The following is a 23706-nucleotide window of genomic DNA, read 5'->3' as shown; positions in this document are numbered from 1 at the left end:
GCTCATTTCTCTCATTCACGAATCCACTCTTATTTTCTATTTCTTATAAGCTGATTAAAGGACAATTTCTTATTAAAAGAAAATGAGAGTTTTTTCTAATCAATAAAGGACACTTTAATTTATTTTAAGATATTATTCATAATATAGCATGTTTGAACATGTAATAGAAATCAAAAACAAATTCAGCCATTAAAAGTATGCTTGCTTTTGAAATAAATTGACTTGTGATATCATAACACGAGCCTATTAGTCTTAATTGATAAGAATTAAATACTGAAATTGATTATATATAAATAAATAATTATATGTTTGAATAAGGACCGCACAATATATATATATATATATATATATATATATATATATATATATATATATATATATATATTATAGGTTGACTTAGTGGTTGAAAAAATTCAAAATTTAGCTTGAAGTCTTAAGTTTGAATTGTAAACATTACATTTTTATTTTTTGAATCTCAGTGAAAATCATAAATTCGTCATTGACCAACTATTATTTGGTACCCACAATCACCACCATTAAACAATGCCATCCTAACCCGCATCCGTAACCACTCATCACCATTACCAACAACCTAGGAATTTTTCAAAAATATTTTAACAATGTAATACTAAATTGGTATATTTTGAATTTTATATTTATTTTTTGAAAACAATACAAGTACATTTATCCATTTATAACATCTTAAATATAATTCACATTTCGGTCATTTTAATCTTAATTTATTAAAAATAAATGAGCACTAAAAGTTTGTTTGAGGTTTGATAAGGTTTTAGTTAGGATCCGGTGCAATTAAGTACCAAATTCCGTACGTAGGAAAAAGCAATTCCGTACAGCTGTTACGCGGTCTACTATGAGCCCGTTTGGATTGGCTTTAAGTTGGTCAAAACCAACTTAAAGCCCCTTTTTAGCTTTTAGACGTGTTTGCCTAATGCTGACTTTAAGCCATAAAGTTCTTAAAGTCAGTCAAAAATGAAAAGTTAGAATTCCTAACTTTTTTTTTCCAAAGTGCTTAAAGTCATTTTCTTTGACCATGAAAATTACTTTTATATCCTTTGTATTTTAACTAAATTCTCAAACTACCTTTTTTTAATTCTTTTAACCCTAAAATTCACATCATAAGCACTTTTATCCAAACACTTAACTGCTTATTTATAAAAATAACTTTCAGCACTTCAAAGTTCTAAAAGCACTTCATATGTAAAAGTTATTTCTTTTAAGCCAATCCAAACGGGCTCTATATTGTCAATTTAGAAAGTACGTTTCTTTTTTCTTATTCTAATAAAAGGAATTTAACATAAAATATAATTACAAAATATGATCATGGAGACATGATTGGAAAGGACTAAATAGGAGCATAATCTTTCCTTTTTTTCTAAAAAATATAAAATATACTCTATTACTCCATATAATCGTAGAATTGTATAACAATATTGCAAGCACTACTACCAATAACAATTCATTTATTCTTAATCAGAGGTTGGATTTGAGTCCCCCTTAATACGGAGTCGTCTTTGTAGAGTTTTACCCTTCAATATGAAATTTTCCGACGAGAATTCAGATTTAATCAGGTTTCAATGTGAGTACCGGACACCGGATGAAAAAATAATAATCAAGAACTATTTTGCTAGTAAAGTGCACATGCATATACTTGTTAAAAGAACCCTAAATTATTGATTTTGATACTAGTTGAGGTAAAACAATTCAAAAATACTCTTATATAGTGTGATATTATCTATTTTAGATCAAACTTGCACAATTTTTTTGAAAAAAATCTCACACCATTTAGATTATCAAACATTTAGTTATCGATTTTTTCATACACATCGACACACATCGAACGAATTTTATTTTAATGTTATAATTAAAGTATATTTGATTTTTAGTCTTATTTTTTTTCAAACAATCATATAACCAAATGGACCCTTATTTGGTAGGAGATTGGTCTAGTCCAATGTGTCAACAAGTTTTGCTAGCCACAAAGATGAATGATCTTTTGAAACATATTGTAACCACGATGTCTGGTAGCTAGCCTGGTACTGATTCCGTATACTTTCTACAACTGGCACACGGTCTCATATTAATCATGAATATTATAATATATCGTTCGATATGCTGGATGAGATAAATATAGATGGCTTATAAGTTGAGATATTTCATTAAATTATTTTCTCTCATCTCAGGTAAATGCATCTAAGATCAAATATTTTGAGTGGGCTTTCATTGAAAACTATATCTAGATTTCCTTTTTGATATTGCGTTCACAAAAAAAATATAATTTTTGAGGTTCAATAGCTAAATATGACAATTGAATCAGAATCAGACAATATAAAGAGCATGCCACAAGTAGGAAGTGGAATTAATACAATGGATTTAAAAGCAACAAACCTTTCTTGTTCGAAAGAATTGAAACACATCTAAATGATACCTGTAATAATAATTCTGCCATTTTAATACAAATAATAGGATAAAATAATTTTAAAATTAACTAATACCTTTAACTAAATATGAGAATTAAGTCAATCCCAAATTTATTCCAAAATTAATATTCTTATCAAACTAGCTCTTCCATTTTCATCTTCTTGGACTTGTTTGTATTATTATATGGAGTACTATTTTACTTGCTTTTCTTTTTGAATTGTGAGGCATAAGAGTTATGTTAGACATATATAAGAGTTATAATCAATTAATTGTATATGACTTTTATAGGTAATTCCCTAAAACAAATACATAAAGAATAACATAAAATGTAGAACCATGTAACTAGTTATTGGTGATATTACTTCTATTGTGATAAAAACTGATTCTAGCAATTCAGAACTGATAGGAATTGAGAGTACCTGGAATTGAAAGTTTCATTGAAGAAGAGAAGTATGAAATTGATCCTCAAGCTTTGTACAACACTCATGTACATAAGCTATTTAGAGAATACAAAAAATATCTTTAATCATCTGGAAGATTCTATCTAACTACCATAACAACCTCGCATGCTAATCACATTCCAGCTCACACTAACTAACTGAACAATGTGCGTGTGTAACTAACTTTGTGAAGTCGACTAACTAACTAATCCAGCTAATCACAACAACTAACTCGCAACTAACTCTTATACTTTCAACAATCCCCCTCAAGCTGGAGGGTGCATAAAGCTTACTTAACAAATATAGATGTTGTTCTTTTCCTAAGCTCTTGGTCAACAGATCAGCCACCTGTTGTTGAGTAGGTACATACAAAGTTTTTATCAATCCAGCTTTAATCTTGTCTCTAATAAAATGACAATCAATCTCGATGTGCTTAGTTCTTTCATAGAATATGAAATTGGCTGCTAGCTGGATAGCAGATTTACTGTAACTCAATATTGTAACAGGCTTGTGAATGGAAACATTTAGCTCTATGAATAGTCCTTCCAACCAAGTTACCTCAGCTACTGCTAAAGCCATACTTATGTGTTCAGCCTCAGCTGAACTCCTGGATATAGTATGTTGTTTCTTTGACTTCCAAGAGATCAGGGATTTACCAAATTTAACAACATACCCTGTGAAAGACCTTCTTTTATTTGGGCATGCAGCCCAATCTGAGTCACACCAACAAACCAAGTCTGCAGTAGCTTGAGCTTTTAACCAAACACCTTGACCCACAATTCCTTTTAGGTACCTGACTACTCTATTTGCTGCTTCGAAATATGACTTATTTGGCAATTGCATGAACTGACTTAGTGTATGTACAACATAACAAATATCAAGCCTAGTGATGGTTGCATACCTCAACTTCCCTACCAACCTCTAATAAGAAGTAATATCCTTCAAAACAGCATTCCCAGTGAAACCAATAGCTTTGTCAAACTCTAGTGAAGTTAGTTTAACATTAGATTCTAAAGGAGTAGAGGTTGGTTTTGCACCAGCAAAACCTGTTCCAGATTTGAGCTCAAAGATATATTTTCTCTGATTCAATATAACTCCTTGTGCAGATATTAGTACTTCAATGCCCAAAAAATACTTAAGCTCTCCTAAATCATTTAGCTTAAACTTAGTATGTAGGACTTTCTTAGCTTCACATATCATGGATGCATTATCCCAGTAATAAGAAGATCATCAACATACACCAAAACTACAATCATTCCTTCATTCCTTCCTTTTCAAAGTAAATAAGGAATAGTCATATATACTCTGAGTGAAGCCTTCACTCAATAATGCTGAAGTGAGTTTGATATTCCACTGTCTGGAGGCCGTTTGAGGCAAATTAAAGACTTGTGTAATCTATGACCTTGTGTATTTCTTCTTTTTGAATTCCTGAGGCATCTTCATATACACCTCCTCATCCAAATCACCTTGTAAGAATGCATTATATACATCCATCTAATACAGATACCAACTTTTAGAAATTGTTTGTGCAATAACACATCTAACAGTCACCATCTTAGCAATAGGTGAAAAAGTGTCATGATAATCTAATCCCTCTTGTTGATTAAAGCCTTTAGCCACTAGTCTTGCCTTGAGCCTCTCTACATCCCCATTAGCCTTGTATTTGATCTCATATACCCATTTAGATCCTATGACATTCTTATTAGGAGGCAAGTCAACAACCTCCCAAGTATTATTATCTTCTAGAGCTTGAATTTCTAGTTTCCATAGCTTCAACTCATCTCTCATCCTTAGCTGCTTAGCTAAAATGTTGTGGCTCCACTAGTGTTGAAATATTTTTCAAATAGCACTAGTAGCTAGGAGTTGTGTTACTGTATGACAGGTAGCTAGCCAAATGATACTTTGTCTAGGTGTTGCATAATCTTTCATCCATATAGACTGTTTAGACACTTTTGATGTTCTTCTTGGTGGACTAACTATTTTTTATCTGTATGAGTAAAGCATTCTGCAAATTAAGTGTCAACTACTGTAGTTTGGGCTAGTATATCCTGAGATGCTAAAATCACTTCACTTTCTACTTCAGTAGATAATGTAGAATCAATATCCTGACATGCATTAGACTCCACAAGTATATCACTATCACTTTCTATGTATGGGTGGAAAGGCTTAGTGCGATGATCATGAACTTGTAAATTTGCAAATGAAAATACATTTTGTCACGACCCAACCCCGTAGGCCGTGACTGGTGCCCGTGTTGGGCACCCAAACGTACCCTTATCCCAAATTAGTCTATTTTTTTTTTGAATAAACCAATGTAGTGATTAGTAGAAATTGCTAAATATATCATAAAAGTAGATATACGCACGAGAGTTGAAAGGTTGTCACAAAACACACAAAAATCCAAACCATATATACAAAACCCACAACATAACTCTGTCTACAGACCTCTACAGATGATAGCATAGTCATATGACGGGACAAGGCCCCGTCGTACCCCTGACCAACATATCCAAATATACAGAGATAAAGTCAGTACCAAAATACAAGCTCCGAACAAGGGAGCACTGTCAACGACGCAGCAAATATCCTAAACAGGTGGATCAGCAAATCGAACTTCGGTACCTGCGGGCATGTAACGCAGCCCCCCCGAAGAAAGGGGGTCAGTACGAAAATGTACCGAATATGTAAAGCGTAAATTGTAATAAATAAAATCATAATCTGAATAATATGTGCAGAAAATAAAATAAATGTTCAGAATTTCAAAATATTTTTCATAATCTCAAATCATATATGCAAATACATATGCCGTATCCGGCCCCATTTTATGGGACTCGGTGAACAAAACGTGGTCGCCCTCCTGTCATTGGCGCCACAGCACATCATAACACCAGAGTAGGGAATATCTCCGTAACAAATCATATCATATCAGATGGTCATATCAAATCATGTCATATTACAAACATATATGTACATGGCACAGCATAACTCCGTGGCATAACATTTACCACCCCATGTACATGGCATACCTGCCCCCTCACGTCGGGACACGACGAACAATGCAGAGAAATACGCACGAAAACATATCCTGGCCCAGGCTCAGTGAAAGAATGGTTACAGTATGCACGAATAGAGTAGTGAGAAACTAAATGCAATTTAAATTATAAAATATTTATACAGACTCGATGGCATAATTTCGATAACAAATCATAAAAGGAAACTTGAATAATAATAATAGTACAAATACTTCCAAATATATTATAGAAATTTAACGGAATAATTATTCATATAATATTAGGAAGCATAGCAAAAAGTTTCTTTCAAATTTTCCCTAACATAATCCAAACGGAATAGTGGGGCCCACCTCGGTCAAATGTGGTGGCGCATACGAATCACGTGTGTTACACCTTATAACATTATTTAGAAGAGTTTTAAGGTAGTCAGAATTTATTTGTGCAAAATCTAAAAGTTTAGACAATTTTTCCAAAACTATTCATAATTACTTAATTCAATTCTGTTGAATAGAAAAGGGAAATTTTCGAGCGTCGATTTGGAAGAGTAGAGTGATCCCCGAGGTTCGTATTCACTCCTATTACATCTAGGACATGCCAAGAGAAGAAAATGTAAAACTTTACATACCTTATCGACTTTTCACGTTTGTCCAAATTCAACTCCCGTTTCCTCCAAAATCTACAATTGGTCATATTTACCAATTACTATTCACAAGACTCTAAGAATTCAATTTTACCAATATTTGTCTACAAAAATTTCGGCAGCATCTCCCTTATATATATGACAACCCCGAGATTACAACTCGGCCACCATATCAACAACCAAGCCAACAACAACACCGATACCATCAATAATCAATTTAAAACGCACCATAATATAAATTGATTTCTTTTCCAACTAATGCAATAACTTTCAACCCAATTTTGCATTTCCAAATAAATATGAATATTTCATGTTCATAACTAATTTAAACTCATTCAAACATAGGTGAAAAATATTCCAAGTAAGCTATCCAATATTCATCAATTCCATATTTCACCCAAGAAAAAAATCCATAAATGCAACAAAACTATTACAATTCATTTTCTTCTTTCAACTTCATAATCAAATTCATTTCCTTCTTTCAACTTCATAATCAACAACAATCCATACTTTTAATAACTTACCTCCATATTCTTATAATATCATACTAAAATTACATAATTCCTACAACCCATTTTAATACCAACTTACACCATATAAACTTCATTTATATCCCAAAAATCATAACAACAACTAACAAATTATACAAACTTAATATTTTTCCATTTCATCACCTAACCCATATTTCTAACTTCAATAAATTCATTCAACTTTCAATTCCAACATAAATTTTTTTACCATAACTACTACTCCATAACTACTACTAAAATACTACACAAAAATTTAATTCATCTTGCCTCCAAAATCTTCGTATACATGGATTTATACATATGTAAAACCCACCATGCAAACTTCCATATTTTCATAAATTCTACACATCTCTACATACTACAACATCAACAATATACACATAAAATTCTCACAATTCAGCCCATAACAATTCTAACAACCCAACAACTTCTCTTAATCCATTTCAACCCACAAAGTTTCTATAACATCGATTTCATGCATTCTTTTAATTCCAATTTTTGTCCCATCCAAATTCTAATAATTTTATTACAATACTATTAACACAATTTCATCATAAATAAGAAAAACTTACTTTGATTTTTTTTCGGAGGAATTTCTACTCATCGCTCTAATTTCGCATTTGTTTTTCTCCAACTTAAAATCCGATATTGCCTCACCTCCTTGAATTTGTACTACACTTGAATATTAATCAATACAAGGAACAAAATATTTTTATTTTTTTTCAAACAGCCATGGTTGTCCGAAAGTTGGCAATCATGGCAAGGTTCTTGCCTTTCTTTTCCTTGAACTAGTTTTGTGCAAAAATGAATATGAATTGTAAATTTTTATCCTTGAGACCACTATGTATATATGGTTGTCCATTGATATACACGTGCCCCTCCTTTGTGACTCATCAAAATTAATTAATTAATTACTCCCTAACCCCTACTTAATATTTTAATCATAATTAATTAGTTCATAATCTCCAATAATATTTCCACACCAAATAAAACTTATAAATAATTCATGCTCTAATTTAAACTTGAAATTTAAAGGTTTCTACTTCATGTCCGAAAATAATTCTATCTTTAACTTGACTCAACTCGCTTTCGAATAGTTCGACGTATAAATAATATTTAATTTCCGAAAAAAGGTAGCTAAGTTGCACAATTTGTTTTTCTTCAAAATTATATGAAAAGTCCTATGCTGCCCACTTCATGATATAATATTCATTATATACACCCTCATAAATAAATTCTTCATTGTGGACAGTGGGGTCCACTCCCTTTTTGACCATTTCCTTGAAATAATGACTTTTGTCTTAAAGGTGTCACCATTAGACACATATATAACCCTATACCCATGTGTAACTACATCAACCTTGTATAATTTATTCTATTATACCTTGTTGACCATTATTTGTTCATAACACGTATGAAATCTGCCCACACTAACAATTATCCATTAATCTCAATTAATTTCTTAATCTCCATTGCAACTTTCTCACTTAATGGATTGTACACATAATTAATTTTTTTTAATCTCAATCCACTTAAATAGTAATCATTTTTGATATACTTCATATACCCATTACCATGACCATGTAATAGAACACTAGTCCATAGCCTCGTTTGCCATACATAAAATATTATTTGCAATCATCATCGTCACACTCTTCCATCTTAAATTATTTCGATACTTCATTCCTCGTATACATTAAGTTCTTAATTTTCATGTTTGAATACAATCAAAGTTTTCAGACTCGAGTAAGTTTGCCCATGTTGAACGATTAAATTTTCTAATCCAAAAATATGGGATGTAACACATTTTCCTGAAAAATAACATCTCTACTGATAAAAAGTTTGTTAGTATGGAAAACTAGCAACAAGCACCCTTTCTGTGTGGTAGAATAACCCATCAAAATAATAGGTCTGGACCTTTTTGAAAACTTATCTCTCTTTGAAACTACTGATGCATAATATAGACAACTTATCACCCTTAGGTGAGTTAATGATGGAGGTCTGGAAAACAACACTTTATATGGACTTTTACCCCCAATAGAGGAAGAAGGTAGTATGTTCATGAGATACACTGCAGCATTGACACTCCCAAAATCTAATAGGCATTGAAGATTGGAATCTAATAGTTCTAGCTATATTTAATATGTATCTATGCTTCTTCTTCACCACACCATTTTGTTGAGGTGTGTGAGTTTAACTATATTATTCTCATAGATTGAAACAAGTCCTTACATTTGGAGTTAAAAAACTCAGTCCCATTATCGGATCTGATGATTTTTATAGTAACACTAAACTTATTTTTAATCATCAAGAAAAAGGTTTTGAGTTCCATAACTGTTTCAGGTTTAAGTTGTAATAAAGTAATCCAAGTATTTCTACTGCAATCAACCACAATAGTCAAGAAGTAGTATTTTTTATCAAATGTTGAAATATTATAAGGCCCCCAAAGATCTATATGTACAATGTCAAAATATTTGACTGATCTAGTATCACTGATAGTCTAGTTTGTTTGGCTAATGGACATACATGACAATTATTTAAGGACTCTATATCTTTATTCTCTTTCAAGAGATCTAATGACTTCAGAATCTGAGATGAAGGATGACCCATCCTCTTATGCCATAGATTGCTATCCTGCACTGTTGCTCCTGTAATTAGTTTCTAGTGAGCATGAACCTTAGGTGATTCCTTTATTCCACATTCACTTTTGAAGATGTATAAATCTTCAGATTTCCTATCAATTTCCTTCATCCTGCCACTGTAAAGATCTTGAAACACACAGAAGTCAAGATAAAAAGAAATAAAGCAAGAGAGTTGCTTAGTGATCTTGGACACAGATAACAGATTGAAATTGAAATCAGGCACGTATAACACATCCTATAGAGCTTCACCATCAAATACCAATGCCTCACTAATATGTGATATATCAACCTTAGCTCCAGTAGAAAGATTTATCTTATCCCTTTCTGATTTAATCACTTTATGATTCTTTAAAAGTAAATCCTTATTTGTTGTAATATGGTGAGTAGAACCAGAGTCTATAATCCATTCTTGTGAATTAACAACATGAGATAATAAACAAGTAGCTATACCTGTCATGTTGGCCTGACTCATTTCTTGTGTGTCTTTGTTTAGTAATTTCATGATCTGCTGGTATTCACCATCTGTAAATCCTTAAGCCTTAGCTAGTACAACATTTTTTACTTCCTTGTTCATCTCGTGATTAGTTGATGGAATCTGATTTGCCTCTCCATTGAAGTTATTTGCTTAAGGCTGACCCTTACCTCCATGTTGATATCCATGTCCATTTGGTTTGCCATAACCTTAGTTATTGTATCCTCCTGAGTAATATTATTGACCCGTTCTTTTTGAATTTCCATTGTTATAGCGTTTTTTTTTTCTCTGCTTCCAATCTATAGGATAGCCTATCAGTTTATAGCAATTTTCTCTAGTGTGTCAAGTGAAATGACAGTAATCATATTTCCTTCCCTTGAATCCTTGGTCTTGTCTCTGAGTTCCTATTCACTTGCATTGCAATTGGTTCTGACTTTTCTGCTACTGTGGTCATACAAGATAATTGCTGAATTTCATCATCTACTATCATTGTATAGGTTTGGTTGATAGTAGGTGTGATCCCTTTCAACAATATTTGCCTTCTAGGTTGATCATAAGAATCATTCAATCCACTTAAGAATTGAATCAACCTCAACTGATATTGATAATTTGTATAATCCTTTGATTTTGGACAAACACAAGTTGGAGCTAGAACAGAAGCATCATACTCACTCAATCAGTTCTTCAGCTTTGTGAAGTAAGTTGAGACTGAACCAGTTTCTTGTGCAAGCGTGTTGATCTCTCTATGCAACTAGTAAAGTCTCATTCGATTCACCTTATCAAAACGTTCTCTCATCTTCCTATACTACAAATGCACTTGTTGCATACACGATCCCACTCAAAAGTTCTTCACTGATAGAACTCACCAGCCATGATATCACTATTGCATTGTAAGTTTCTCATTGCTCATGCAATTCATCTTTAAACAATGACCTGCTACAAGCTCTAGTAACAAATCCATATTTCCTCTTACTAACAATGCAATCCTCATCGGTCGACTCCAAATTCCATAGTTTTCAGATCCAATTAGTTTGATAGGGATCAAGGCAGTTTTTAATACATTTGATGGGCCTATATACAAAGGATCACTCGAATCGATCTTAGAACCTGTCATCTTCAGAATCTTCAACAATCTCATCTAGATCTGAGCTAAATCTGAAATCCTCTATATTCTATCTACGATCTCAATCCTCAATTCATCAACAATCTTGCTCTGATACCATGATAAAAACTAATTCTAGCAACTCACAGAATTGATACGATTTGAAATATTCTTCTTACTCCATCCCTACCACGAGTCCACGACCCCCTACCCAAAAAAAAAAAAAAAAAAATCAGAAAAAATTAAAAGTTTATTTTTGAAAAATATTTCATATTTTGAAAAATTTATTTTTCACCCCATCTCTACCCCGACCACCCCATCCCTCCCCCAAAAAAAAAAATTAAAAATTTTATTTTTTTTGTAAAATATTTCAAAATTTAAAATTTTCATTTATTTTAACCCCAGCCCTTCACCCCTACCAGCCCCTATACATATGAAATTGTTCCAAAGTAGATAAACCTACAAAAATATTTTTAAAGTAGGTATAGGTTAAATATGGTGTCCAAATTGAATAGAATCGTGAAGCTTTTACTAGGCATAATACATATACATACCCTTCAAATTGTCCTCAGCTGATATCTATATCCTCCAACTTTGATAAAAATAAAATAAACCCCAACCACTGAGTTGGTTTACATAAAAATAAAATAAATATATCATGCATCTATCGACTTGATATAAAAGTTGTATATCTTGTAATTAAGTACAGCTGCATGAAATATTAGAAAGCCATCACTTTCCTCATAATCAGGTCCTATTCATAGAGCAGTGAGAAAACTGAAGAAGAAATATCATATAAACACCCCTCCAAACTAGCAACTAGTTAAAGATACGAAATGATCAACATCCAATAGATTTCTTGAAGACCAAGATAATTAGTGGCTCATATGAAAGTGTGTATACAGAAGAAAAGGGCCTTGATTTTCTTCATGCTACGTTTCCCTTTTATTTTACTTGATACTCATGATCATGCAATATGTTGATTGATATTTCACTTTCTTGAGTGACTATTCATATACCAATGGGTCCTTTGTTTCTCTACCTAATTTTAGGTACAATTAATTATTTGTTTTTATATAAAGATTATAAACAAACTAGCAAAAGAAGGTTCCGGGGGACTTAGCTTCCACATGGCAGATATTTTTTATCGAATAGTTATAAAATCAAGTCACATAAATTAACAATGAATAACCCGCAAGGAAGGCCGAGTTGATTGAACAAGAAATCTCCTAAATGCGGGGTCTGAGGTTCGAAACCCTCGCATGCTTTCTTGATCGAGTTAAGTCATTGCACTGAATCGAATCTGCTTAATATGGTTTATCTCTCACGAGTCATGTATGATTTACAGACTATTATATGCACTAAAACGGATTTTTTCCTGTGCTCACTTAAAAAATAGCATCCCTTATCATAAGAAAATTAACAACAACTAAATATTTATATTATTACTTGTTAACCTAGAAAAATATGCATGACCTATATCTTCTCTATCAATAATAAGTTAGCAGAACAGTACACCAAAAATGATGTATAATGACAATTAATTAATGACAATTATTTAGTTATCGCTAAATATATTTCTTTGACGGAAATACTATCGTGAATCGTGATCCAAGAAATAATCACTCACTTAAGAAAAATGAAAGGCAATTAGCAGGGCAATATGAAAAAGTTTTTTGGCAAAAATTGAATGGTCTTTTATACGTCAAACACTTGTCAACTTCAACTTTCCAAATAACATTATAAACCTTATAATGTCTCGTGTAACAATCAGAAGAGTGTGTCTATCCTAGTAAATAATAATCGCGCACCATCTAACTAAGGGTATTATTTCAAGAGAATTAATAATTCAAAGAGTAGTAATAGTTTTGATAAATATGTCAGGCTTTCTAATCTTCACTGGAAATAACAATTTCAATAACAAGAGAAGAAATAAAATCTCTACTATCATCCCTATCTCTCGTTCCAAAAATTCTATTCCCTCCATCTCATTTTATGTAGTATTTTTTGATTAGGCATGATAATTAAAAAAAACTTTTAAAATTTGTAGTCTAAAATAATTTTTAGATATTTGCGTGGGTGTAAATAATTTTATTAAGGATAAATGGGGAATGTTAAAGTTAAATTGTTTCTAATTATAGTAAGGGTTGTTCATGGTTATGGTTAAAAAACCAAACCAAATCGATTAAAAAACCGATATTTGTTTGATTTGGTTAGGTTTGATTATAAATTTTGAAAATGGATACTATTTTGATTTGTTTTTGATTTTACTAAAAAAATGTTGAAAAATTAACCAAACCGAACCGATAATCATATATACAATTTTATAATTATTTATATATTATTCATAAATGAAATATTCGTATTTTGTTAAATTTTAATTTTCTTGTACCTCCTCCGAGGGTAGTTCCTCAATTGTTGAGTTTGGGGTTATTTTTTGTTATAAGGATTTGATCTTTCGATTTTTAGTGTGTAATGACTTTAGTATTGCTTGACTAAATCACTTTGTTTGTGTAATAATTACTCTAGTATTGCTTAATTGAATTCACCGTAGATGTTCTGTGATTGTTCATGAACTACATGTTTGTGTCTATTGAGATGCATATGCCCTCAACAAACTTATCATTTTCAAATAAAAAAAACAAAAAATAAACGAACCAAACCTACAATAACCAAACCGACGATTATTTTTTTGGTTTTGTTTTAGAAATTTAAAAATCGACTAAATTGCTATGGTTTTGGTTTTAACCAATAACTAATCTAAATCGAACCATGAATATCCCTAAATTTATAGTAAGGCCGTGACATTTTTTTTGAGATGGATTAAAAAAAATGCCGCCACATAAAATGGGACGTAGAGAGTAGCATAGTATATGAAAAAAAAAAGTAAGGTAAAAAATAAGATAATATTATTAGATAATAACTAAACACAAAATGAGAAGAAAAAAAAAAGGTAACGACGCGATGACATTAAATTGACCGTTAAGGGACTTTTTCTTGTTACATAATGTTGAATTTAATGATACGATAAACAAAAATTCAAGTACTAATAAAAACAAAAGTAAATTGATCGCTATATAAAATAAGACTTTTCATTATTACATAATGGTGAATTTAACGATACGATATTACTATCAACTAAAAACAAAAATTACACTTAAACTAACAACACAATAATACAATACACTACAAATAGGTAATGATAATCTAAACAACACATAAACTAGCTAGTACCTCTTGTCCTTAACATGAAGTAAGTTTCAATTCTAGTTTTAGAGATGGATTCATGGTTTAATAAACAGAAAAAGAAGAAGATATATATCTATATATGTTTGTAAATATCTAAACTGCAAACTTGAGTTCCAAAATGTTGTGTAATTCCTCTGCAAGACAATGAACTTCAAGAACACCTTTTTGTCCAAATCCATATTCATCTTCTGTCTGTCTTAATAATTTCAAGAATGATGGATTATTGAGACAATGGAGTTCCACAATAAACCTCTTTGGCTCTTCCTCTGGATTTACTGAAAATACAGCAAAGTAACCTTCTTTAACATCATTTGGTACCATTTCATTATTTGCTCTTGGGGTTTCCACAATTTCCACAACATCAAATTTGGAAATTAATTGAAGAAGATTATTCTTGAGCTTTCGCATAAGATGATTAAGCCTAGACATTATTGAGGATAATTTGGAAAATATTTATAATGAGAATTTGGTAGTAGGATAATGTGTTTTGCTTAAGAGTTGGGGAATTTATAGGAGGAGATTATTGAAGCTATGAATTAATTAATAAAGAAGCTTCATAGATGGTGATGAGCTAGAGGTCAGAAGGTCCATTAATATTGCATGTGATTTTGCTACCTTTGTATGAAACATAAATTAGGGGTGTACATGGATCGGGTTGGTTCAGATTTTTTACAAATCAAACTAAATCATTTGTGTCGGATTATTAAATCTATAAACAAAACCAAACCAAATCAATAAAAGTCAGATTTTTCGATATCAATTTTTCTCGGGTTTTTTGGATTTTTTCGGGTTTCTCGGTTTTTTCATAGTATCTAATAAAAAGCACAGAGCAGTATTTCTTAAAAAGAGTTCTAGTACAAAATATCAACATATAAGATGGAGGCAGAACATTGTTTGAAGTTTTAAATTTATAATATAACTTTATAAGATGGGCTTTTTTGTATATTATTTAGATGGGTTTCTCAAGTCCAAATCTAAATGTAAGAAAGAAAACAAAAGTTATGAAAAAAATTTAAAAATATTTATAAATTACATTTTAATAAATATTTTTATGTATAACATAATTTAAACGTAGTATATCTATAATCGGGTCGGTTTGGGTTCGGTTTGACTTTTTTTAGTTAAAACCAAACCAACCCTATAATGGTCGAGTTTTTTTTCCAAACACCAAACCAAGTCAAACCAAACCACTAGTCGGGTTTTTTTTTTCGATTTGATTCGGTTTGTCGATTTGGTGCGGTTTATCGATTTGCTCTGTGCAGTCCTAAAACATATGATGAATCTTTTTCTGTCATGCTATTTTGGAAAAAAATAGTAAATGAATCTTTTAAGATTACCAATATTGAATTTATTATAGTGTTAGGGCTCATTTGATATGCTGGATAAGCATAGATAGTTAGTTTTATGTTTATTTGGTTATTAGTTTTGGAATAAGTTATACTACAATTAGTAGTTAGTATCAGAATAAATTATTTTTGCCAAAAGGTGAAATAATAGTATCAGGATTAGTTATCTCGGAATGATATAATGACAAAAATACCCATCAGATCCCTCGAACCTTTTTCTTTACTACTAAATTAGGCAGAGTATATTTTCATAAACACACAATTTTTCTTACAAATTATACCATATGTGTTATTTTTAAACTAACAAATCAAACGGTCAATAAAAAATAATATCAAAAAAAATAATCTCAATATAATAAATTCAAACATAATTAAACTCAGCACAACTTGTCTTCAAATCAAATGACCCCTTAAAGTAATTATGAGTGCAACTCCAATATTTTATTGTAATTATGATTGCAACTCAAATATTTTGTTGAGATTTTATCACGATCCGAATCCGGGTGTGATGACACTCATCTCAATCCACCGAGACAGGTCAGCCTAAAACTCAACGGAAAGTAAATGCGGAAGTAATTGAGATAAAACAAGGTTTAACTTAGACAAAGGCAAATAAATAATTTCAAAGTCCCCCAAGACTGGTTGTCACATATACAAGCCACTAATAAATTACCGAAGTACGAAAGAAAATACAGTCACAATGTCTTTGTCTCTAGAATAGGACTAAAACATAATAAAAGAGTAAGAGGTGTCCGCTAGATGGATGTAACAGTTACCTCAACACTCGAAACGATAGCCTCGTACGTGTTAGAAAGCACTAGGAGATCAAGCAGGTCCGGGCTCACAACCTACACAAGTGTAGAAGCAAGGGGTGAGTACCAAACAACACGATACTCAGCAAGTGGATAACTAAAACTAAGCAAAGCTTAATAAATACAAGTACTCATGTCATCCCAACCGAACCTCCTCAACTACAACCTGCATAAAACCAGCCCAACCCTACACTCTACACAATAATAATAATACAGACCACGAATATTCATCGATAGTCTTATCAAGTGAATCATATCAAGTCAAATTCAACATATACAGAGCAATAAGTGGTAAACACGAATTCACAAATATCAACAAAATGTGATGCAATTCAATGAAATGATGTATGTCTGTCCTATCGGTACACGTCCACTGAATTACAGTTCGGAACCCATAGGGGACATTTCTGTCCATGTCACCTGCCATGGAGCATGTGGCCCATTCCCTCAATATACATATCCTTCCACGGAGCGTGTGGCCCGACCCCTTTGTTTCATAATACCTGCCACGGAGTGTGTGGCCCGACCTCTTTGTTTCATATCATTTTCAGTCTCAGCACAGTATGTCAGAACCAATGCAATCAATTCATGTTCATAGGATTCACGATAATAACATGACAACATCAATAATTTTTCCTATCTCACATCAACATAGTCATTTCACATGTCCAAAATAAATCCATAATCACAACATATCAATTCCACCAATACATGTCATTAGATCACCATTTTATACCCCTCATCTCTATTTTTAAGGCCAATCATACAGTCAATAACCAGTCCAATTCTCATTACTCTCCAGTACACATAACAAGGAAATACAAGCATCTACAAGATTAAACTGAGGTTTAGAAATTCACTTGCCTCAATTAAATTGAATAATCATTTTAAAACTTGAGCCTTTCGTAACTCTTTCGAACGATCAAAATCTGTTCAAATACATAATCTTCATAAGAATACGAATTCAATGACACCCATATTGCTATATTTATTTTCGGATATAAAAATTGGGTCAAAAAGTCATCCCGAGTCATTGAAGTCAAATCTGAAATTTTCTTTCCGATTATGTTTGCTCATGATAAAATAAACACACATGTCAAATTTCAGCTAAAACAAATCGTTATTCGACCCTTAAATCAAGATTTTATGTGAAGAACCTTAGAGTCATATTTTCTTATTTCAGTGTTATTTCTCCACCAATATATCCTAAAAATATGTTCATAATCACATAAAAATTTAATGGAAAGGATGAGAATAATTAACTTGACGCTTTGGAATGAAAATCCTTATTTTTCTCTTCTCCTTTATTTTTCTTTCTTCCTCCGTATTTTTGTTTTCCAGTTTCTGCTGTTATGTCAAAAAATGGACAAAGTGCAAAATTAATTTCATCTTTATAAGAAAAAATCAATTTTAGTAAAAAAGGAGTCGCCACTTAATTTTTTAAAGAAATTAAGAAAACTTAATTTAAAAGAGTCTAACAGATTTAAGTCTTAAAAATTTAGAGAAAAAGGGTACGAGGTTCTTATTTCCACTTTGAGAAGGTGTTAGCACTCAAAATGGCCGCTAACGTGCGGTTATCCGACGATTTGAAAAATATTTGACTAACTTTTAAAAAAAAATACTTGTAAGTAGTAAAGATAAATATATTTATTTGAATAGTAAATCAACTTGAGATATTTGAGATAATTTATTAAGAAAATATATTCTATTAAATGACTGAGTAAATGGATTTTAAATATATTTAAAGAGAAGTGGTAGATCTAATGTATTTTAGCAAAATTAAAGATGATTAAGACTTTGATTACATAAGAAAAATCATTTGAGCTATTTAAAATATTTTTTTTTTAGAGAAAGACACTTTAAACTCAATTGATTTGAAAGAACATCAACTTATAAAAAAAAACTTTAAGATAATTTGAAAGAAAACTCTATTTTTTTTTAATGTCTAACTAAAAGAAAAATACTTGAACAAAGTCATTTTTAGAGCAAATTAACACAAAAATGGTTTCTCTTTTAAGGGGAGTTCGATTAAGTCAAACCAAACTAAAAATTAACATCTAAGCAAGTATACACAACCATAAATAAATTAAATTATTACAACCCAAATAAATAGAATAACAATATAAACAAAACAAAAATCCGGCCCAATACTTAGTTTCTGTACACCTGGACTAAGATATTGGGCCACCTGTATTTTGGGCCTTTGGCCCATTTCGTTTATGTATATCATGATTAAATATAAATGTATATCAATATATACAGTCACCCTTTTTCTGTATTTCCTGTATATAGATTGTATATCAGCCTATTTTCTTCCTCCGAAACCTATAGTAAACCTCCTTTAGTATCAGCTTTCAAAATTCGAATAAGGGTAAAGTTGACTCAAAATTCAATGATATGCGAGGATTTAGTCCAAAGATGGACTCGGATGGTGTCACATGCACCAAAATAAAATCATATAAGCAACTATTCATTTTAAATTGAACAAAGAAATATAACACAATATTTTAAGACAATAAATTGAAGATTATCTTTCTATGTCAATTTGGAGAATGCAACTAGAAGTGCATATAAAGTAACATAGTGACTAACAACATGCATACATGTAAAAATAAAATAAAATAATAAATAATATATATATATATAGAAATATATTCAAATAACTAAAGAACATGAAATCAACCTATACATTAAACTAACTCAAATTTTAAAGCAAGATTTACATCAATATAGTGACTAACAACATGCATACATGTAGAAAATATATATATTCAAATAACTAAAGAACATGAAATTAACCTATATAGTAAACTAACTCAAATTTTAAAGCAAGATTTACATCAATTAAGCCATGAAAAAATGAAAATTCTAACTCAATGATAACTTAAGTATATATTTATTATTTAAATCATGATAAAGAAGAAATTAAAAATATGAGAATCTATATGGTCAAACAAAACTACTAAAAAAAAAGTCATGAACGAAATTGAGATTTTTTTTTTTTATAAGATGTCTCTACACTTTAAGCAAGACAAAAAAATTTCATTTTTTTTTCATTAATCTAATTGATTCTAACACATGCTAACTAAAAATAATTACAAATCAACTACATAGAAGACATGAAATAATTATTAATTAAGTAAATAAAATCGAGAAAAGATTCTTACCTATTTTCGGGCAGCGATTGAGACGACGAATTTGAGGGCGATGAACTCCTTTAACCTATTTTCGGGCAGCGATTGAGACGACGAATTTGAGGGCGATGAACTCCTTTAACCTATCAAGAAATGAGAGAAAGAACTAAAAAAATGAAAAATCCGAGACTAAATTATTTTTTTTTGTAGTATTATGTTCTTGCTTCCTTTTTTTTTTTTGTATGTTGATGAATATTGATGATTGTAGATTAATTCTCCCTTTTGTTCTTCTTCCTTTCTCTCCTTTTTTTTTTGTGTGTGTGTTCTTGATTTTTTTTTTTTGTGTGTGTGTTCTTGGTGAAAAAAATGGTCTCCCTCTCTTTTTTGTTCATCTTCTCTTTTATGAAGAAGATGAAGATGTCTTTTAAAAAGAATGAGGTTGGTGAGAGTAATAATGAAGTTTTGAATAATGATGGGTTTGGTGGGGTGAAAAAGGAAAAAGAAAAAAAAGGAAAAGGAAAAAGATGAAGATAGAAGAATGATGATGTTTGGGATTTTAAGAAAAGGTGGTTTAGGTGGGATTGGGAGGTGGAAAAGGAAAAAGTAGAAAGGGTGGGGTTAGGATTGTATAAGTATAATATATGTATTGTAGTAAGTTGGTGTTGGGCCAAAACTATTATAAGAATTGGGCTTTAGGTGAATAGGTGTTAGCATGTTGTAGTAATGTAGGTTGTTGTTGTTATTGGACTTGTAGAGAGTGGATGACAATATTGGATTGGGATGAATTTGGGCCCAAATTTTGAGTTTAAAAAAAATGACTTGAAATTTGGTTAAGGGTGGAGTGAAAAAAAATGGTTAGATTTATAAGAAAAAATTACTATATGAAAATTAATTTCGTTTGTGAAGGGTCAAAATTGGGTGTCAACATCTGCATTCGCTTGGGCTGCTTTATACTCATGGCTTAATGCCATCAGATTTTATATATATATATATATATATATATATATATATATATATATATATTTTCCTTTTATTATTATTTATTTCTTTTTTTTTCTTTTTTTCTTAAAAAAAATATATATTTTTAACAACAAAATAATTTTTTTTTATTAATAGGAAAATCATGCCACTCATTCCCACAAGTCATAAATTATTTATAAAAATTAAGGGTTAAATAAAAAAATTAATAAAAGTCACAAAATAATATCATTACAGATTTAGTATATTTTTACACGTATTGTCGAAATTTAAAGGCAACAACCCCTTATAATGTAGGTAATACATGCTTTAAAGACACTTTTTTTTATTTTCTTTGTTATATTTTTCACACATCATTCATATGCAAAGATGATCTCTTTTCATGAGTCTAAGTTCATTAAAAATCGTTTTGATAATGATTACTGACAGTGAGATCTTAGTTTACTTTAATATCATGAAGTGTGTGAGTATAATTTTATTTAAAAACTTAGATTATTGATTGGTAAATAATACTTACCCATATTTATTAATGTTTATACCAAATCATATAAATTTACTGCAATTACATTAAGTAGGCGATTGACCATAAAGAAAATTACTTTATTGGGAATTTTTAAAGTTAGAGTTGTCCTTGGTCATACTTTTTGCTAATAAATATATAGAATTTAAATGTATTTTTTAAAATAACATGAAATATGATTTGAGCATGAAATATAATGGAAAAACATGTCTTTGAATGTACTTTTTTTATAAAAAAAAACATGAAATATAATTTACTAAATTCTGATTATTTTATATAAATAAAAAATTTAGGGTAAATTTTAAAAAGTAATAATAATTAAAAGTGAAAACAAGGAGGCTTTGGGTGTTCCCGAATTTCAAATACAACTTCAAGTTGTATTTGATTTTTTTTTGCCAAACATTGATTTTAAATAAAGTAAAAAAAAACATAAAAAGTGAAAAATTCTTATAGCCAAATGGGTCCTTAGTGAAGTAAGAATACATGCATGTATGTTAATTAATCATGATTAACTGCTAATGATATATGTATAATTTTGTTTTGATAGAATCCATCCACCCAGGCTTTCACATCCCCCCCCCCCCCCCCCGGTGGTAGCAATACACTCCAATTTAAAGGTAGCTAAGATAGACAAAAAAGCTACCATAGCCTTTAGAGTTCGATTGGATAATATAATGTACATTCAATTTTTATGTACATGCAATCACATGTCATACCTCTTATCGACTTAATATAAAGAAGGAAAAATTACTAGAAAAAATATTTTTTAATAAATAATTACTGATTTTAGCGATACTTTTTAATTTATTATCATTTATAGCAATATATAGCAATATTATGATATATCTACTATGTATTAAAAGTAAATTATGTATGCAATATAAATGTATTATAAGTGTTTTAAAACATATTATACTTGTTTTGTAAGAAATTGACACAATGTATTATAAGTGTTTTAAAGTATGTGATAAATATATTATCCATGAATAAAACTTATATTATATGAGTTTTATAAATTATTCTCGTTAATATGTATTAAAATTGTATTATAATTATATTATAAGTGTTCAGTAAAAAAAAATATTATTGCTATAAATGTTAAAATATTTTCTTAATGTTATGTAAATTTCCCTATAAAGAATATCGGATACTATATATTGCTTTATTACTAATTGTACCTATATCTTCTAAGTACAGCTGCATGAAATATATTAGAAAGCCATCACTTTCCTCATGATCAGCCCCTGTAACACCCCAATTTTTTTTCTACTAAGATTCGAACCATTCTTCATGTACGTATAAGATCGAACTCGAAGGCTTCAATTTGTATATATAATCTATGATTGATTCATAAGTATTTAAAATATTATATGTGATTTAGAGTCATAAGGAATCCCAAAAAAATCAAGCCAAGTCCAAAGAATTCCTTTCGGCTAAGTTTCCGAATGAGTTAGTATAAGGGTCAACTTCAAACGACCATATCTCCTAAAATATAACGAACTGGGTGTCCCATAACCTATCAAATTAAAGGTCTTTGAGTCTTCTTTCCAACTCCACTAAGATTGTATTTTTCCGAGTTCGGAGTCAAAAGTTATGCTTGATCGAACAGAGAAGACCTGCAGCGAATTTTGGCCGATTTTCCAGATTTTGTAGGGATATTTTGGTAAAATTACCTAATAGCTATATACATAACTGGACGCGTTTTGGATCATAATTTCAGTCTTTTTCCTCTCCAAACAACCCAAATCTTTATCTCCTTCTCTCTCAAATTATCTCCAATAAAATCCTCTCAAACTCAAGGATTCAAGTTTCCCTTTGAAGACCTAACATCAAGGTTTCTTCAAAATCTACACTAAGGTATGTAAGGCTACTAAAAACATGGATTAAATTCACCATGTGCCCTACATCTTATTTGAGATTGAATTTTCATAAGAATTGGGTTTTCTTGATAGATCTATGTCCTAATGAGTTCATACATCTATTAACTTGATTTTGTTATGTTGATATTGATAAGTTGGAAATTGATAAATGTTTCATATTTGATATGAGTTGATTGATATGAGTTGTTATACATATTTTGTTATGTCTAAGAGTTGATTGATATGAGTTGTTATACATATTTTGTTATGTCTAAGAGTTGATTGATATGAGTTGTTATACATATTTTGTTATGTCTAAGAGTTGATTGATATGAGTTGTTAAACATATTTTTGTTATATTAGCAATAGATAATTAACTTGCAGTAACTTGGAATCCGTTGGTACGTTACAGTTTAATTCAATTACCAAATGATGGAACATAGAAAGAATACTAAAATGTTGGTTAGGATGTTTTCATTAGTTTAACACCTTCATAGATCCAAATTGCTAGAAATAAGATGGGGACAATATT

The 23706-nt window shown here is 30.5% G+C and overlaps 1 protein-coding gene and 1 long non-coding RNA gene across 2 annotated transcripts; both read right to left on the bottom strand.

Moving 5' to 3' along the window:
- Nucleotides 1-5200: 5200 nt before the first annotated feature.
- LOC129877108 (uncharacterized) lies at nucleotides 5201-6578 on the bottom strand. Its single transcript, XR_008763474.1, has 2 exons — nucleotides 6516-6578; nucleotides 5201-5501 (listed from the first exon to the last, which is right to left on the bottom strand). It is a non-coding gene; the product is annotated as an uncharacterized LOC129877108 (long non-coding RNA).
- Nucleotides 6579-14618: 8040 nt separating this feature from the next.
- LOC129876897 (auxin-responsive protein SAUR32-like) lies at nucleotides 14619-14954 on the bottom strand. The gene has a single exon (XM_055952376.1). It carries the CDS (start codon nucleotides 14952-14954, stop codon nucleotides 14619-14621), a length of 336 nt encoding a protein of 111 aa, XP_055808351.1.
- Nucleotides 14955-23706: the final 8752 nt, after the last annotated feature.

The sequence above is a fragment of the Solanum dulcamara genome, chromosome 12 (assembly GCF_947179165.1).
Source record: "Solanum dulcamara chromosome 12, daSolDulc1.2, whole genome shotgun sequence".
Taxonomy (NCBI): domain Eukaryota; kingdom Viridiplantae; phylum Streptophyta; class Magnoliopsida; order Solanales; family Solanaceae; genus Solanum; species Solanum dulcamara.
Note: the sequence above shows the minus strand (reverse complement) of the source record. Positions and strands in the feature narration are given on the sequence as shown.

Excerpts from the sequence above, each read along its gene's own strand:
- LOC129876897 (XM_055952376.1), bottom strand. The coding sequence starts at position 14,954 with ATGTCTAGGCTTAATCATCTTATGCGAAAGCTCAAGAATAATCTTCTT.